At 38.6% G+C, this 19,754-nt stretch overlaps 1 protein-coding gene across 1 annotated transcript in view; it reads left to right on the top strand.

Moving 5' to 3' along the window:
- The window catches only part of CFAP58 (cilia and flagella associated protein 58), an 85,277-nt gene extending 77,323 nt beyond the window's left edge, over window positions 1-7,954 (top strand). Inside the window, exons 16-18 of the mRNA XM_004468239.5 lie at window positions 1,727-1,846; window positions 3,564-3,697; window positions 7,236-7,954. Coding sequence (XP_004468296.1) covers window positions 1,727-1,846; window positions 3,564-3,697; window positions 7,236-7,344 — 363 coding nt within the window. The 3' untranslated portion in view covers window positions 7,345-7,954. The remainder of the gene's footprint in view (window positions 1-1,726; window positions 1,847-3,563; window positions 3,698-7,235) is intronic.
- Window positions 7,955-19,754: the final 11,800 nt, after the last annotated feature.

Raw genomic sequence — 19,754 nt, 5'->3', positions numbered from 1 at the left:
ATTACCTTAAGGAGTAGCTATGTAGAGAGATGAAAGAGTAGATATCTAGTCTTTATCAATGTTTGTTTAAATTATTGCAGTTTAGAGAGATGGAAATCAAGAATTGAGATGGCTTAGAAATAAATCTTTGCTTGTATGTAGTATCTTTAGTCCAAGGATCTGAAAACACATTATAAGCAATTAAACTTTAGAGTATAAATAACAATTTCATATTGTTTATTGCATATTGGTTAAATTAAGTCACAAAAAATTTACTTTGAGTTCCTAGGAAGTCCTTTCTTTGAGTTCCACAAATTTGTATATCCTAGTTTTCTTGGACTTCACCTACCCGTCAAACCATTTTCTTCCCATGTCATCGTATTTCTTTAAAAACTCACATTCTTTACTTACTCCCTCCAATTCGTTTTTCAGTTTGTGTGACTTTTGTTCCCCAAATGTTACTGAAACCTCTCTGATTGAGGTCGGCAGTGACATCCTAGTAGTCCACTCCAAAGTCCAGTTTTCAGTACTTTTCTTGTTTCTTCTCTTTACCCCATTTGATGATACTGAGGATTCAGATTATCCTCCCTTGTTAAATGTCTGCCCTTTCTTGGTCTTTGGAAGATTCAGTTACTCTCCTCATTTCTTTCTTTGGGTCTTTCTTCTTACCACCGCTTATATTCTGGTATTCCCAAGGATCTGGTTGTCCTGACATACCCTATAAGCCTTCTCTGGCTGATAGATCCATTCCTATGACCCACCTCTTGCTCTGACTTGCTCCCCAGTTCTCAACTCTGGGCCCACATTTTCAACTTCTCTCCTAGATATTCCAAAAGACCTCAAGTTCAACAAGTTCAAGCAAGTTCTGAACCTGCTGGTTATCGGAAGATGGTGCAGTACCATTTCCTTTCCTCCCACACCTGTTCCTCCTCTATTCTCCCCTGACTCCATTGCCATCACCCCTACCCCAGGTTGCCCATGTTAAGACACTGTGGTGTCACCTTGCCTGTTACTCCTTCTTTCCTCTCTCATAGAACTTCCAACAAATCCTGTTTATTCCACCTCAGCAATGCTTTCATATCTGTCTGCTCTGCATCTAAGATGCCTTAGGTGCACTTTCTTCATCTTCTGCCGCACTAGTGCCCTGAACAGTCTTCTCCTTCTGTTCTTTGACTCTTTCCAGGCTCTCCATTGCCTAAAGGATATGGTCCCAAACCCTTTAGTGTGGCATATGTACTCTGGTCCACATCAATGAATCCAGCCTTTTCTCTATGCTTCTCCCCTCTTCCTAGTCCTGTGCACTGGCTGAACTAACTTCCAGCTTTCCTGTTCCTTTACTGAACCTTTGCCTAAAAAGCTCTTTTCTGTCTCTGCTTGGGGGAAATAGTATTCTTTAAGGGATTCAAATGACATTTTTGTGAAACCTCCCCAACTCTTCTAACCAGAGTAAGTCACTTCCTGCTTTTATTGGCTTAAATTCTTTGTTGATACCTTCTATCACTGCCCTTGTCTCCTAGTCATACAATCATATGTCTAGGTAGAGAAGGACTCCCTCTTATTCATGTGTGTTCTTATTTGTATGCAAAGGCTGGATACATAGTAGGGCCTTGATAAGGGGTGGTTGGGTGAATGATTGCATGCATCCATGACTAAACGTCACCATAGGGTGGACAGTCCCAAATCACCCTGACCCTGCTCTTAAAGGCACTTGCCTTGTTTTGATGTGGCTATTGATGCTCTCTACCAGGAAAAGGAGAAACTCTATGTGGAACTAAAGCTCATCTTGGCCCGGCAGCCTGGGCCCGAAGCTGCAGAGCAGCTACAGCTCTACCGACACACGCTGCGGGAGAAGACCAAGCAGCTGAAAGTAAGTGACAGCCTTTATTCTTTCCTGATTCCACACTCTGGGAACACACCTGGATAAGTCCTCTGACTTGGCAACTGCCCTACTTCACTGAGGTCAGCCTTTGGAGAGGGCCAGTCCCAGGAAGATGAGGGCAGGCTTCAGAGCTTCCCTTCTCCTCTTGGACTATTGAACTCCATGAGTCTCGGTTTCCAGAATGCAATGAAGGTAGCACGTGTCACCTTTTGGCCTGGGGTAAAACGGGTGCCACGTTACTAGCGTGGTACTAGCACTTTTGCAAATAGGGTGTGGTAAAAGCACACTTTTTGCTTTAAAAAGACTGTGAAACAGAAGCCTGTAGAATATTAATTTGCAACTTATTACTCTAAGTGTTCATGTCACTCGAGTATCCTGAGTCATGATTCCAGTTTTGCACAAGGCATAATCATTTGATAATTTATGTTCCTTTAAACAGTTGAATACTCCAAACAAAACAAAAACTTTTTATTTTCTCTTTATCTCAGAGGTGGGTATTGAATAGAAGAGTGCATGTCTGTATTTATACTCCTGCCAGATACCCACACTTAGCTCTGGATTGCATTGAATGGTACATAAGAGCCTTTTGTTACCTTAGCCCTACCTTGCAGGAAATCCAGATTCTTGCTCTGAATGAAATGTGACACCTTGTGGAATAGGTTCAGAGGTGGAGGATACTGAGCAAATCTGCCAGTTTGTTTTCATTACTGGACTCTTTTCCCTAGCTCCATATTCATTGTTTGGAAACAGGGTCTTTGTTCCTAAGAGTTGACTATTGAGACAGATTTTCTTCTAGCGTGAAAAGCATATTCTTTTGTTGATGATATTATAGTAAGACTCACTTTCACAACAGTTAAGATGGAAGAGTTCAGAAGCAGATGGACATTCAAGAGGCAAAGATCACGCTTTGGTGCCAATCTTTTAGAGCGCAAGAGGAGAAATAGAGTCTATTACATGTCCCTTCCTGTCCTCCCCGTGATTTCGGTGGCCAGCAAATTCTAACTTTGGCATGCTTTATGCATCCCGTTCAGATGAGTAAATTCTGTTTGTAACATCTGTTGAAATCATTAATGGAAGGAGGCAGATAATCAAGCTTCTTACAGCTTCTCACATGGTAGGTTCTCCTAAAGCACATCACAGTTCTCTTTTCTTAGAGGTAAGGGTCCTAGTGCTGTGATAAAGAGAACCTGTTAACAATCCCAAAGAACACAATTAAGAAATGATAGACATTTAGCAGAACAATAACCTTGGAAAACACGTGAACTGAATGTCTATTTTTGTGGTGGCAGCAGGATGATTCCAGAATATTTTATACCATAGGCCTCAGATGGATCAAACTCCCTAGTGAAGTTTTTCTTGAATGCTTTTTAAAAAAGGCTTTAAAAGCAATTTTTTACTCTCTCTTGGAGGTTTGTGTTTTTATTGACGATATTCCTTGAAACACATTGCACTGTTTACTGTTTAAATTTTGCCAGAGAGTTCACCTTTTAACAGGGGATTGATGTTTCATTTGAAGTTTGCCACCTGATTATCAGTCCTCAGCCCTCAACTGATTTGCTACCCAGACATAAACCTTGAGCTAGTTTTAAGCCTAGGCATGGTTTTATATCTCTAGATCCATAAATGCTAGCTGGTTAAACAAATTCAGAAACAGATGTTGTCTACTGTGTATCATATGTTAATACTGCTTTATTTGCTATGGTAGGTTTTGTCTTCAGAATTGAACATGTATGAATCACAGAGCCAAGAATATAAGTATGAGATCGAGAGACTTGCCAATGAACTGCTGAACATAAAGAAGAAATATCTCGCCCAGAAACGTAAAGAACAAATTCAGAAGTAAGAATTAGTCCAATGTTCTTACTTTGTTGTGCCTGTTACCTGCTGCTAAGAAAATGTTTGGCAAACAGTCACAGGGCTGCAAGTTTCATTGGAGTAAATTAAGTCACAGGGTGAACAAAGGGCATCCTCCAGGTCATTCACTGAGTTTGTATCTGAACATGATCAGTACCTCAGCTGATATTTAGGACTTTCCTTAGGACTTAGCAGAGATCCATTTGCACCTGATCACTGATGGATCTAATGAAAAGTGGAAGACATATAATGTGTTTCCCCCCTCCATTATTCTCATGGTTTGGAGATAGTCAGACTATCTGTGTCTGCAAATGAGGTTTGAAAACTGTACAGACTGAAGCAAATTCACATTTAAAACCACCTATCATTTTGCTAAAGGCAGGACTTGGTAAACTGTTCTTTTTAGTACTGCAACTGTACTACTGTAATTACAAACAGATCATAAATGATTTGCACTCAGGTTTCAGATAAACTATTTTGGAACTGTCTCTATGTTTAGTAAGTGACTTCAGTATCTGCTGTGGAGTGCTGATGTGAACTCTTTTTATTCTTAATATCTAGGAGATGATAATGCAGCTGTCAGGTTAATAGTTTGGGCTTCAGGATGCCTACATGTTGAAGAGGAAATGCTCTATTTTCTTTGTTAGTATCATTTGCCTGATCCCAGGGTGAAGGTGGGGGGGGGGGGGGGGAGGAGCAAATGTATTAGCAGATTTGAAATTTGGTTTGGCCTTGTGGCATTGCCAAAATCATCTAGTTAATTAGTATTTCATCTGCATGAATATTGCAGGGATATGGTGAACGATGGTTTGAATGCACCTGCCTATGATTTTTTAGCATCAAACAGCTATATAAAGTAACTGGATGAAAATTCATTTGCCAGTAAAAATCTGCCCTTCTTGTAAATGAGAACATTCCATAGTTAGATACCAGTTCGTTTGTAGACAGAAATACTACTATAATTGAGATGAGTCTTTCTTAATATTAGCATGTCGCTGATTACCTTTGTCAATGAGGTAGCTACACCAACAATGTTAAACAGGCAAGGCTGACTTTATGCAGGGGCTGCTACAGCTGGGGAGAGAGAGGAGAACTCGACTGTCTTGAAACAAAGGACAGCCAGCTGTTAAAGGGCTGGGAATGGGTTGGAGGAAAAGTATCGGGAGATATGTAAGGTGGTTGATCACTGGGGTGAGTAATTCATTGCGGTTGCAATTAGTACTGTTTGGTTCCACAGTACTGGGCAAGGGATGGGTGAGGGATTTCCTGATTCGGATACTTGGTTAGGAATGTTTTCATCTGTAGTCTGTAAGGACCAGGAGAAAGAGGAGGAGGGAGAGAAGGACCTGCTCAGTGAGGAGCCGCTCAGGCGCCTGGGTATTTTAAGGGCTGTGGGGAAAGGGAGTAGGGAGGGAAAGGTGGGGGGCAAGATGGATATTTAAAATATTTGGGGCCTTGAAGGTGTCTTTTTCATTTTTTACCCTTGGACTCGAGTTGTTTTTCTCTGCAGTCCCACAGCTGCAAAATGAGTTTCAAGGTAGTCAGAGTGGGGGAGGGAGCCTGTAGGGACCTGGTAAGGCTGGTGGCTTGGTTAAGAGAAAGGAAAACGGTCTTGGTCAACTTCCCTGCCTTGGTGCTGCATTTTGGCCCATCTCCCTTGACCTTACTGATGCCCAGTAGTTTGCTGGACACAGGCTGTGACAACTCTCCCAATGGCCCTTCCTCTAGAACTGCCAACTGCCCTTCCCCAGCCCATGACACTTGTGACTATTCAAATTTAAATGAATTCCAGTGAAATCAAATGAACAGCTCATTTCTTTACTTATGCTAGCCACATTCCAAGTACTTAGTGGGCACATGTGGCTGGTGGCCACTCCCTTGGCAGCTTGGATGTAGAACATTTCCATCATCTCAGAAAGTTCTGTTGGGTGGCACTGCTCTAGGATCTTTGCCTCTTCTTGCCCTTTAATGTTCATTATGCGTAGCTACACTGACCTGGTTAGGGTTTCACTGGTGGGATCCGTAAACTGGAGATTGACAGAGAGATGCGTTCATAGGAGAATAGCAAAAAGATTAAGGTTTTGAAGAAAAATAGGCAGAGACAAGAACAAAAGTGCTGAGACGCTGAAGGGAGTCATTGTAATGGTCTATAAATGTATTAAAAAGATAATATAAAGGAGACATTATTCCCATTAGTCAGCCCAGACCAAGCCAGAAGCATTAAGTTTAAGATCCCCCAGAAAGGAAAATTTAGGTAATTTAAAGCAAGAGACAGCCAGGGAAAAGGGAGGAATGGGTAGCAGTGCCTTCATCTAACAATAGTATGGAGCTGGACAAGTTGCCAGAGAACATGAAAGATTCCTCTTTGCTGGAGACACACAGCTTTGTCCTATTTATGGAGGATTATTTTTTATATTAATGAAATAAATTCTGCTAAGAGAAAGCTGGATTGATAAACAAATCCTCTATAGCTTCTTTCCAAATGGAATAATTTCTGCAGGTGTTCTTCCCATACACACACTTTATAAATATCAATTCATATAATTTCTACCTATTTTGCCCCACACACACTTTTTCATCACACTAAGATCCCAGCCTGCACCCCCACCTGCCCCAACTTCCCTACCCCAGATCCCCTGGTGAGTCTAGAGTCTGCAGTACCAGTCAGATTCTTTTCCCAAAGGTGGCATTGAGTCCCCTTAGGTAAGTTATTTGTATTCTTCAAATCTAATTGCTTCTGGTCTTAGTAATTGGCTTAATTTTTATTTTTTAAAAGGGATTCTACAGGTGTTTTCCTTAAGACCCCTAGTTACCCAATGGGTAAGTTATGTAAATCCAAGATACCTCTGCAGGAAACCTGAATGTGTGTGTATTTGAAGAAGATCTGTATGGAAGATACGTTGTAGATTTTAGTGCAGAACTCCCTTTATCTATTGCCAAATATACTCTTATTTATATTTTCCAGCTTTTCTCATATCTTAAACTATTTCTAGTAATAGTTCACTAGAGTATGCTAGTAGACTACTGCTTGCCTAAAGTTATAGCAAAATTTGTATTCTGTAAATGTCTAAGTTTGCTGTAGATATTTTGCATGTAGTAAAATATTTATAACTTTCCATGAAAACTTTGGAATATAAAAGTTGATATAGTTTGAATTAGTCATTATAATTGAGCCAAGAGAAAGATTCTTCTTCCTGATCTTTGAAAATAAACAAATGCTAAAACAGGAAGATGATTACAAGTGAGAAGCCACCAAGTTCACAATGTTTGAGTTATAATGAGGTATTTTGTCTACATTTAGATCAACATGAGGAGGGCATGCTTAATTATGTCTTTTCCTAATTCTACATGTTATTGGTGAATACCTAATTAGATTTAAACAACCACCTTTCCTAAAACTAGAAGTTTTTGTTTTTGTTTAATCAAAGCCATTTTCAGTGACTAACTCACCCTATGAATGTAGAGAACATCAAACTCAGAAAAGGAAAAGATGTTAAGGAAGCTTTCCCTCTCTTTCTTACAGAAAAGACAGAATTTCCTTGGATAACACCTTCTCGTTGGCTAAACCAGATGGCCCTCGTTTTACTGGGGGTGGATTTCCCCTCAGCAAGCCACCCAAGGTGAAGTCGTAATTTGAAGCCCAGAGCTGGGTCCAGTTGACCTGCTCATGAACTTTGCACTGGAATATTTTTGAGGAATCTCTTTCAAATACCTTGGGTCACAGATTTTAGGAAAATCAGTACTCAGATTCCAGGATGGAAAGAAATTCAGAACTACCATAGTCATGTACATATATGTGGTCCATGTGGATATTAACAGATTGTAATGATATCCATTCAATTAAGCTGACCCACAGCACGAAGCAGATCTTTTGTCACTACCACATTGATTGATTTGAAATGCATCAGATCTGGACACTCCATATGGATGAAGTTTGGGATCTTAATTTCTCTGTTATAGACAATGGTGTACCTGAAGGTTTTATATTTGAAAAATGTTTTTGAAATACAATGTATCCCCTGTAATCTTATTAATAAGAAACTATTTTAATTATTCTTCATTAACAGTAATTGCATCAGATGAGAAAGGACAAATTCTGAAGTGTTTCAAACATGTTTTGAGAATGATTTCTATGTGGAATTTCTTTTCAGGTCTGGGGTAGGAAAATCTATTCCAAAGAGACATACTAATAAATACTTACTTCATCAAAAAAATAAATAAATAAAGAAGAAGCTTTGTGGAGATTTTGATCTTTGCTTTGGTACAGTACATAATTAAATTTTAAAACTACTGTGAGAAATGTTTAACATAAGGATTTGGTTCAGAGGAACCAATACTGTAAAATGAGGGTTTTGGGTTAGTATTCTCTCCAGGTCTGTCCTTTCCAGGCCTAACATTTGGAGAATAGAGTTAACAGGACAGGGATCCTTTTGGTTCCCAGGCTGCAGCCAGCATTTTGAGCCATGGAATCCATTGTGTTTTCTTTTTGTAGAAATCACAGTTATTTGGGTATGGGTTCAAAGTTTCCTAGATCAGGGTGTTCATTCAGTCATATAATCATCTCTCACAATAATTTGACTTCTGCAGTTTTAAAAGCTATTGAGGAATAAGTACTGAGGGATGAGCAAGGACAATAAAAGTCCTTCCATTTGTGCTAACAGACAAATGTTCCCACTGTGAGGAGCCAGAGTGATAGAGACCTCAGAGATTTGTTCAGATTATACAGTGAGGTAGGATTCGGAGGAATCTTTTGGGTGTTCTGCTGCCTGTCTTGGTTCCCCAAGTCCTGGGCTCCTGCCTTCCACTGGGTTCACCAGAGGCAGCCCCAAATCACTTATGACAGGAAAGTGATGTGTTATGCAGTGATCCAGAAGAAGCCGGCAGAGTGGGGAAGTGCAAAGGGAGGGGCTGGAGGCCAAGGGGGCACTATTAAGCCAAGTTCCACGAAGGGAAACTGGCTCCATCCTGCAGGGGAGCTCCATGGATGGTGTAATCGAATTGCCGAGGTGACCTCATTGGGGGTGGGAGCACAGGTGCACTTTATAACCCCCACTCTGTCTGTTGTAGGCCAAAGACTGCCCTGGAGGGCAAGCCTCTCTCTCCTTGCTGCAGGCAAGGCAAAGCCAGTGCAGGTAGCCTGGGGGTGGGCCCGCAGGCAAAAAGACCACAGGTGTTGACTGTGGGGAGTGAAGATGTTAAGAGTTTCAGGGGAGGTGTGTGGGCCAGTAACATCAAGGGCTGTGTCTCCCGAATGGGCCTGGTGGGAGAACACCTACAGACTCCCATCACCCTCCAGTGTAGCTGGTAACCCTGTGGTGAGGTGGGATCTTTAGCTCTTTGGACACCCTCCAGGGGTGTGTAGGTGTGTGTACCCTAAGAAATTTGCCTAGAGCGTTTTTAAATCTAAAGACTCACATTAGGGCCATTTCCATTTCTGAAAATCACTGATATCTTTCTGCAGAGCCAGCCATCTTGTTTAGACAAAAGATTTTGCTGGTAAGGCAGTTGTACCATGTTTACAACACTGGAGCCTTTCCCTCCCTCCAGGAACATTTGGAAGTATAACTACAGCCAACTTCATTCTAAGATCTTAGGAGGCTTTTTAAAAGGTTCATTTCTGGAGGAAAATGAGATCTGGATTCTTGACCCATCTCATGGTGGCAAAGGCTTCAGAGACAGATGCTAGGTTCAAATCCTGACCCCTCACAACCGTGGGCTATTATGAGGACTAAACAAGTAAGTGCAGGTAACATGCTCAGAATAGTGTCTGACACCTGGTATAATATCTGTTATTATTATTATTATTATTGCATAATACTAATGTTTTAAAATTGGAGAATGGAAGTTGCTACATGGCACTTGGTTATTATATCAAGTATAAAGGCAGTTCTAATTTTAATTTAGAGGGTGGGTGACCTTAAAATATCTGGATGAAGTTGGAGTTGGTAACGTAACTTATACTTGAAAGCCACCTTGGATGCCTCATGAAAGCTGCTGTTTATTATTCTTCTCACTGCGATCTGGGGAGGAGTTTTCAGTTTTCCTCAGATCACCAAAGGGCTTGCAGACCCTGGTGGTCTCTCGCTGCCTGTTTCTCTCCATGTAATGTATTAATAGCAATAGCGGAGCATTCAGCCTCTGCTGACGGCAGTGGTCCCAGGAGCCAGGATCACGGAGCACTCCGGGAGCAGACATGGCGCCTCTATTAGGCTCAATACGATAATGTTCAAATGGAAGAGGAGCGAATTTAAGCCAGAAAAGGTGGCTGATAGTGCCGCTGCCTCTCATTTACTGAACATCCTGACAGCCCAGGGTATTATAAGCAATAACTATTTAAGTACAGGTGTTACCACCATAGCCACAGCACAGAAATGAGCTGTTAAAAACACCAAGATTTGCAAATCATTAGAGAGAACCGTGAACTCACAGCGGGCCGAGGTGCTTTTAAAATCACAAATTTGAGTTGCATTGTAAAGCAACATTAGGAGATTGTACAGTAGCATAATTTTACCCTGGGGCTTTCAGAGTTTCGGAGAGGAGTCATGTTGCTAAACCAGCCATTGACCCCAGCCTGGGCTGGTGGGGAGCTGGTATGGTTTCTCTACTGAGAAAGACAGGCATGATAAAGGGGGGTTCCTGGTTATTAGTTGCTGAGCTTGGCTTCTCAGCGGCTGCTCTTATAGCCACGTTTTTATTTTGCTTACTTCTGAAGAATTGCTCAGAGCAAAGGTTTGTTGCTGTGATAAGCCAAAGAGGCAGGGGGAGTCATACTAGTAGGTAATGGCAGCAACTTTCCTTGTCAAGGGCGGTAATTTTGCTATAAAAATTTATCCGGGGTTAATAATTATCATCTGATTTCCTGTCATGCTCAGCGAGAATCTGAAGTTTGACCTAGGCCAAGATATGCATTGGAAACGACTATATAGTGAGTTTTGAGCAGTTATGAACATTTCACAGCCTGGGCAATTTGGGGAAAGATACTATCTCTCTCTTAAATATAATCAATTATATGGTGTTCTAGTTGGAATAGGAGCAAAAGGAGGGCATTTTAAAACATTAAAATGGTAAAATAATTTAAAGATATATTTCGTTGATTTTATTTGTAGATGGGAAATATTTTTATAGCATTATCCATTTTTAACTTCTAATTCAATATTGTTTTAGTATGCCATTTTTCATGTCTATTATTTAAAAGTTCCATTAGGGTTTTGAGAGCTATTAGAATTTTATAACAGTATGAAATGTGGTATCAACAGGGTACCATTTTTCTTTTTCATAATTAAAAATAGATTTTCTTTTATTTTAAAATACCAGATTGTTATAGAAAATTAGAAAATACAGATAAGCAAAATGAAAATAAGGGGCATCCATTAGCCTAACACCAACTGATAGCTATTGTTTCTCCCAGACTGACACTCATCTCATTCACAAAGGCTGGCTAGTAGCAGTTGTTCAGACCTGTGATTTGCTTTTATTGGTCCGTACTTGTGCTTACCAGTTGTGAAATATTTTGAATATCACCTTTGAGATACTACTGCTCTATATTTTTGAATTCATCTTTCTGGGCATTTAATAACTATATATATATATTCCCCTTTTAAAAATCAACTTGAGATATAATTTTCCAATAAAAGCACATATTTAAAGTGTATAGTTTGGTAAGTTTTGACAAATTCATATGCCTAAGAAACCACTGTAATAATCATCACCCCAAAGCCTCTTATGCCTAGCTTTTTTCCCTTAGCAAAATGATGAGATTCATCTATGTTGTGTATATGTGAATGAATAGTTCATTTTTATTGCTGAGTAATATTCCATTTGATGGATACAATATAATTTATTGATTTACGTGTTAAGAATTTGTGTTGTTTACAGTTTTTAATTATTATGAATAAAGTTGATATGAACATTTATGTACAAGTCTTTATGGAGACATACATTATCATTTCTCTTGGGTAAGTACTTAGGAATAGAATTGCTGAATCAAGGGTAAGTGTATATTTAACCTGATAAGAAATCAACAAACTGTTTTCCTAACTGATTGTACCACTTAACGTCCTACAAATGTGCGTGAATTCCAATTATTCCATATCCTTGGCAACATTTGGAATTCACGGTTTTTTAAGAGTCATTCTATTGGGAATATAATTAATTCGTGTTTCCTGATGACTAATAATTTTAAGCACTTTTTTTCATATGCTTTTTGGCTATACATATATATATGCCTCACTTTGTGAAGTGCCTTCAGATCTCTTTTAAAATATAGGATTGTTAATCTTATTATTTAAGTTATAAAAGTCCTTTATATATTCTGGGTATAAGACTTTTGTCAGATATATGTATTGCAAATACTTTCGCTCAGTCTGTGACTTGCCATTTCATTTTCTTAATAGTGTATTTCAAAGAGCAGACATTTTAAATTTTAATAAGGTATAATTTATCCTTATTTTTCTTACATGGTTTGTATTTTTCTTGTTCTACGTAGTTTTTACTTATTCCAAGATTCTGATGAATTTTTTCTATGTTTTTCTCAAATAGTTTTATTATTGTTTTAGTTTTATGTTTATATTTATGATCCATTTAGAGTTAATCTTATGTGTGCTGTAAGATTAGGGTAGAGATTCTTTTTGGTTCTATATGGTTATCTAATTGTCCAGCACCATTTACGGAAAAGAGTATTTTTTCTTATTGGATTTCCTTGGCACATTTGTAGAAAATCAATTGACTGTATTTGAACAGGTCTTTTTTTTTTTCTTCTCTATGTCACTTTGTAGTTCTATGTCTATACCATCTTGGTAATATCTTTATAGTAAATCTTCACATTGTATTGTAAGGGCTTTTTTCTTCTTTGAAATTGTTTTTGTTATTCTGGGTACTTTGTGTATCTATATATAGTTTGGAACTAGCTTGTTTTTCTACAAAAAGACCTGCTGGGATTTTGGTTGAGATTGCTTTGTATCTATACATCTATCTGCGGAGAATTGACATCTTAACAATTTTGAAAATTTCAATTCATGAACATGGTTTATGACCCCATTTATTTAGCCCTTTAAAAATTTCTCTCAACCTTTTGTAATTTTCAATGTGTGTATGTGTGTGTATATATATATATATAATATATTTTGTTAAGTTTATGTAAGGATTTTGCATTTTCTGATGCTACTGTAAATGGTATTTTTTAAAATTTTATTTTCCAATTGTTTCTTATTAGTATCTGGAAATAATTTTTTTTTGTATATTTACCTTATTCACCTTGTATCCTATAACATTGCTAAATTAATGTATTAGTTTTACAGCTTTTTATGGATTTCTTTGGCTTTTCTAATAACATAATCATGTTTTGTACAAATAAAGACTTTTTTTTTTCCAATTGGTATGCCTTTTATTATTTTTTTTAAATTTTTTATCTCTAATTTATACTGGCCAGGACTTCCAGTACAATTGAAGTGACGGGAGTGACATCTTTGCCTTGTTCTTAATTTTAGGGAGAATGCACTGAGTCCTTTATCATGAAGTGTCATGTTAGCTGTATCATTTCATAGATGACTTTTACTAGGTTGAGGAAGGTCCCTTCTATTTCTTGTGCTGAGAGCTTTAACCATATATGGATATTGCATTTCATCAATGCCTTTTTCTGCTTGTATTGGGATAATCCTATGGTTTTTCTTTTTTATTTTGTTGATATGGTGAATTATTGTGATTTTCAAATGTTAAATGTAACATTCTTCAGGTAAACCCTACCTGGTTATAACATAGTATTATTTTTACATATTGTTGAATTAGATTTACTAATATCTTATTAAGGACTTTGACAACTATGTTCATAAGTCTCATTGGTTTGTAGTTTTCTTGTAATATCTTTACCTGGTTTTGATATCAAGGTTTTGCTGGCCTCTTAAACAAATCGGGAAATACTCCCTCTCCTCTATTCTCTAAATACTTGGTATGGTGTTGATGATATTTCTTCCTTAAGTATTTGATAGAATTTACCAGTAAAGCCATCTGAAGTTATAATTTTTCTTATCAGAAGATTTTATATTATAGATTCAATTTTTGATATAGGTTTATTTAGGTTTTCTAGTTCATGTTATGTAACTTTTGACAATTTATGTCATTCAAGATATTTGTCTTTTTCATGTAAGTTGTTAAATTTATTGACATAAAATTGTTCAAAAAATTTTTTGAGGTACTGGGAGCTGGGTATTTAACCTGGGACCTCATATGTGGGAAGCTGGCACTCAACCACTGTGACACATTGGCTCCCTTGCGTTGGTTTTTCCATTTGTTTTTTGTTTTTTTTAGGAGGCAAAGGGAATTAAACCCAGGACCTCCTATGTGGGAAGCAGGTGCTCAACCTCTCAAGCTACATCTACTCCATCAAAATATTCTTTTACTATGCTTTTTCTTCTTCTTCTTCTCATCTTTCTCTTTAGGAGGCATGAGAAGCACATTCTGGGACATCTGATGTGGGAGAGAGGCATTCATTTACTTGAGCCACCTCATCTCCCTGGTCTGCTGCATCTCTCACTGAATCTCCTCTTTTCTCTCCTCACTGTCTCCCTTTTGTTGCATCATCTTGCTGCACCAGCTCTCCGTGGCATGGGCTGCAAGCTCTCCATGGTGCGGGACAGCTTGCTTTCACCAGAAGGCCCTGGGAATCCCACCTGGGGCCTCCCATATGGTAGACAGGAGCCCAATCACTTAAGCCACATCCGTTTCCCTTTTAGTATCCTTTTATCATTGGTAGGGTCTATGCAGATATTCCCTATTTTTTTCTGGATATTGGTAATTTGTATCTTGTCTTTTTTTTTTTTCTTGATGAGGGTTTTATTAACTTTATTGACATTTCCAAAGAACTGGCTTTTCATTTCAATGATTTTGTCTGGCTTAAAAAAATTTTTTTTTTTACTTCATTGACTTCTGGCTCTAATTTCTTTCTTCTACTTACTTTGGGTTTAATTTCTCTTCTATTTATAGCTTCTTAAAGTATTTATTTTAACCCATTCTTCTTCTCTGATGTAAGCCCTTAAAGCTATACATTTCCTCTGAGTTCTGCTTTAGCTATATCCCACAATTTTAATATGTTGTTTTCATTATTACTAAGTTTAATTATTTTTTACATTTCCCTTATAACTGCTTCTTTGACCTCTGGGCTCTTTATAAGCAGGTTTTTAAATTTCAAATTTGGTGAGCTTTTTCAAATATCTTTTTAAAATTCATTATCCTAAGATATTTGGATAAACAAAATGATCACAATAGATATGGGAACTAAGAAAATGAACAAAGTTTCCCAGAACCAGAATCCTTCAACAAATCTACCATTTCTGTTAAGATTTGTAGTACAATGATGTGAAAAATTGTCAATGTTATGAGTTTTTATTGATATAAATTCATTGTGCCAAGTACTTTAGGAAATATAATGATGTCCTTGTAAATTTTAGAATTTTTGAGTTTCTTTCCTTTTCCCTTCAAATTCATTACATTCTTTCCCAAGCTACCTATTCTCTGTCTCTTTTCTACCAAGGAAGCATACTTGTCTCTACTTTTCTCTAAGGATAATAATTTCCTCCACCTTTGCCCAAGATCCTATACCTTTTCATATCTCATGGAATCTTATAAGTAGACAGGAAGGCATAATGTTTAAGAGCATACAAGTTCTGGGACTAGAGAGATTTCTGAATTTGAATCCACCTCCTTCCAATTACTAGATATTTCATCACAGGAAGGTTAAATCACCTCTTTGACTTTTAGCTCCTCATTATTTATAAAATGGGGATAATAATAGTATCCATCTTATAGAATTGTTGTAAGGATTATGTGAGCGCACATGTGATGTTTGTATAGTGCCTGGCATATAGTAAGAGCCCAATGTCAGTGTATTAGTCAGGGTTCTCTAGAAAACAGAACCAATGAGTGATATCTTTAAATAGTAGGAGATTTTATAAAATTGTCTCACACAACTGTGGGGATGCCCAAGTCCAAATTCCACAGGGCAGGCTGCAAGCCAGGGTCTCCAATGAAGGTCCTTAGTAAGTTCCTCAGGAAATGCTGTCTGTCTGAAGTAGAGATGGAAATTCTCACTCTGAATTCTGAAATCACCGCTCCTCTTAAGGCCTTCAACTGATTGGGTGAGACGTTACTCATTGCTGACAGCAAGCTCCTCTGTTGATTGTGGATGTAATCAGCCATCTATGCAATCAACATGCCCTTGTATTACAATTAGCCCAGTGCTTACTTGACCAAACAACTGGGCACCATTACCTGGCCGAGTTGACACATTAGTCTAACCATCACAGTCAGCTTTAATTATTTATTATTATCTAAAACTTTATTATTCTCTCGTAATGATTGTCTGGAAAGTTTTGAAAGATTTCTAAGTGGTCAAGTGAATGGATAATAAACATTCTGGAAACTGCTTGACTTCTGTCTGAATGGATATGACCAAGAATCTTCACTGTATTATAAGGTCTTATGTTTTTTTTGAATAGGTATTAGAAGATTGTGTCATTTCTGTCACTTTCATGTGAGTGATTAGTGTTTCTTACCCTTAATCTACAAAAGAATGCCAGCAACTCTTTCCTCTATTTCCAAAATAACATTATTCTCTTTTGTGGCTAAAGTAACAATTCTCTTCCCCATTTCCCATTGTGCTGATGCAAGGGAACTTAATAAATGTAACAATAACAGAAATAGCCACCGCCTCAAAGATTTTAAAAAATCCTGATGCCCAGTTACACCCCAGGCCACTTAAATCAGAATATTTTGGGGAAGAACACTTCAGAATTGCCTGGGAACCTCGAAAATACTGATGCCTGTGTCTTCCTCCCAGAGATTAGGGTTTGATAGGTCTGGGACATTTAAAGCTTCCAAGTGATGTGCAGCTGGGGTTTAGAATCACTGCTTTATAGACAGCATCTTCTACAGAGAGAAGCCCTCTTCAGACTGATACAACCTCACTAATGAGAGAGACACTGCCTTGTGGGTTATGGCTAAATTTCCAGAGCCACAGCCTGAACTGATTAGTCTCTTGAACTAATCTTATCACACCAGCATTATGGTTTGCCCCAATCTCTGATGGAAGCACACGCCTCCAGTCCATTTCATTCTCATCCTGCCCAAGTTGAACCCCTTCCCTATCCCTCCAATCGTCTACTGGGCCCTCTGAACTCTGAGCAAACTTCCCTACATCTTCACTAAATGGAATTTTCTTTCCTCTCATTGTTCTAACTGAGATCTGGTCAACATCTTCTTCCCTTGTACCCTTCTAAAATGGAGACTTTTTATTTTTAAGTCTCACGAACACCATGCTCTTCAGGTTGGGGATATAGAGTGGGTATCATCCTTGCTCTGAATTACTACTTTCCTTCCTATTCTTTCCCCCTTCAAAATATCAGTATGGAAGAAGGGATTGTGGGAAGATGGTGGGATAGGAAGTTCCAGAAATCAGTCCTTCCTTGAGAACAACTATTTAACTGACAGCAACTGTCTGAATCAATGATTTTGAGACTGCAGAGTCTAGTAGAACACTGTGTAGCATCCAGGGAAGAGTGGGAGAAAGAGGCTGGTAAATTTGAGTAAATACCAGTGAAATTCACTCTCTGTAAAGAGGTTACCAATACCCATTCCCCTGCCTTGCAACAGGCAGCAGTGAGGTATTCAACCCTGGTTCCTGCTGCAGGTTGCTGGTGCCAGGGTGGGATATAAAGACCTTGTTCCCCAAGATATGGGGGTGTGTAGTACAATCGCTGATCACTGTTTTTGATTAGCTACTTTGGATTGCTGGGAGTCTGGCTCTGCGGGCATCCCTTGTTTCAGCCTGCCCTTGACAAAAGCAGTGAGGAGACTTAAAGATAGTATATTTCCTCAGAGCTGTGGAGGACAGTTGAAGGGCTGCATTTGCTGACCAGGTGCTGAGTCAGCAAACTGCAGCTTTGGGGAGCCATGGAAGTAGCTCCTGGCATTCTTCCTGGCCCCTCACTAATCCCTTCCCAGGGTAGTTTGGAGCTTTGTGGGTCCCTGGCCTTATTATTGATGGACAAGATGCCTTTACCTTGGGCTGACCTTCTTGATAGGAAGGCTGAACTCCGATGGAGGGCACCAGCCAACACAAGGCCAATTTGCAAAGATGGTGAAAGTTGTTTTTTGTTTAGGTTGCTCGATTTGGTTAGCTACTGATACTCAAGAATATCTGTCATATCACTAGTTGGATACTATTTCAAGAAACAAACAACTCAGGGAATAAATCCCAGAGTAAATATTTTAAAATATTAAAATGTACACTGTGCAAACAAAGATTACAAGACAAACAAAGAAACAAGAAATGATGGCCCATCCAAAGGAAGACAAAAATCCAGGAAACATCACTGAAGAAGACCAGGATGCGGATACTCTAGAAAAAGACTTTAAAAAATGATCTTTAGTATGTTCAAGGAGATGAAGGAAAATATAAAGAACAAAAGATACCAAGAAAATGAATGAACCATATGAGAACCTTAATAAAGAGATGAAATTTTTAAAGGAACCAAAGAGTACTACTGGAGATGAAGAGCACAATAACTGAAATGAAAAAATTCCCAGAAGGGTTTTAACAGAAGATTGGAGCTGGTAGAAGAAAGAATCAATGAACTTGAAGGTAAGAGACTTGAAATGAGTCAGGCTGAGGAGCAGAAAGAAAAAAATATATACATATATATAAAGCAAAAATAGCCTAATAGACCTCTGGGTCACCATCAAGCATACCAATATATGCATTATGGGGTCCCAGAAGGAGAAGACAGGAAAGGACAAAAGGACTCTTCAAAGAAATAATGACAGAAAACTTGCCAAACTTAGCAAAAGACATGAATATGCACATACAATAAGCCCAGAGTAACCAAATATGCCCTGTCACATATTGATCAAACTGTCAAACACAAAGGACAAGGAGAGAGTTCTGAAAGTTGCAAGAGAAAAGCAACGTGTTATGTATAAGGGAGTACTAATCAGATTAAGTGCGGATTTCTCATCAGAAACCATGGAGGGAAGAAATCAGTGGGTTGAAATACATAAAGTGCTGAGAGAAAACAGTTGCCAACCAAGAATTTTATATCTGGTGGGACTTTCTTTAAAAAGTGAGGGAGAGATTAAAACATTCCCAGATAAACAAAAGCTGAGGAACTTCAATACCACTACACCTGCCCTACAAGCAATACTAAAGGGACTTCTTCAGACTGAAAGGAAGGGACACTGGACAATGTTTCCAAGTGGTATAAAGAAAGACCTCCAGTAAAGGGGACAATATAAGTGATTATAAATGTCAAAACTAATATTGTGTTGTTTGGTATGTAACTCTGCTCATTTCCTACAGGTTCTAAAATGCAAATCCGTAAAAAATAATGAGAAATCTTTGGTTTGGGGCATCCAATGTACAAAGATATAGTTTTATAACAAATACAAAAAAAAAAAGATGAGAGGACAGAGGGATATAGGGACACTGTATGTATATGCTATTTTTTTAAACTTATTATTTATCTCTCCTCTCCCCCCCTCCCCCCAGTTGTCTGCTCTCTGTGTCTGTTCAATGTGTGCTCCTCTGTGTCCGTTTGTATTCTTGTCAGCAGCACTGGGAATCTGTGTCTCTTTTTGTTGCATCATCTTGCTGCATCAGCTCTCCATGTGTTCAGCACCACTCCTGGGCAGGCTCCTTTCACACAGGGCAGCTCTCCTTAGGGGCACACTCCTTGTGCATGAGGCTCCCCTACATGGGGGACACTCCTGCGTGGCACAGCACTCCTTGTGCACATCAGCACTGCACATGGGCCAGCTCACCACATGTTTCAGGAGGCCCTGGTTTGAACCCTGGGTGGATGCTCTATCCATTGAGCCAAGTCTGCTTCCCCGTATATGCTATTGAAGTCAAGTTGGTATCAAATCAAATATGATATATTTAGGATGTTAAATTTTAACCCCATGGTAGTCACAAGGAAAAATATAAAAATACATCTGAAAAAATGAAAAGGGACTCAATGTGGTACCATACAAAAAAATCAAATACATATGAAAT

Source organism: Dasypus novemcinctus, chromosome 6 (assembly GCF_030445035.2).
Source record: "Dasypus novemcinctus isolate mDasNov1 chromosome 6, mDasNov1.1.hap2, whole genome shotgun sequence".
NCBI lineage: Eukaryota > Metazoa > Chordata > Mammalia > Cingulata > Dasypodidae > Dasypus > Dasypus novemcinctus.
The sequence above is the reverse complement of the archived record's forward strand: the minus strand, read 5'-3'. Positions and strand labels throughout refer to the sequence as shown.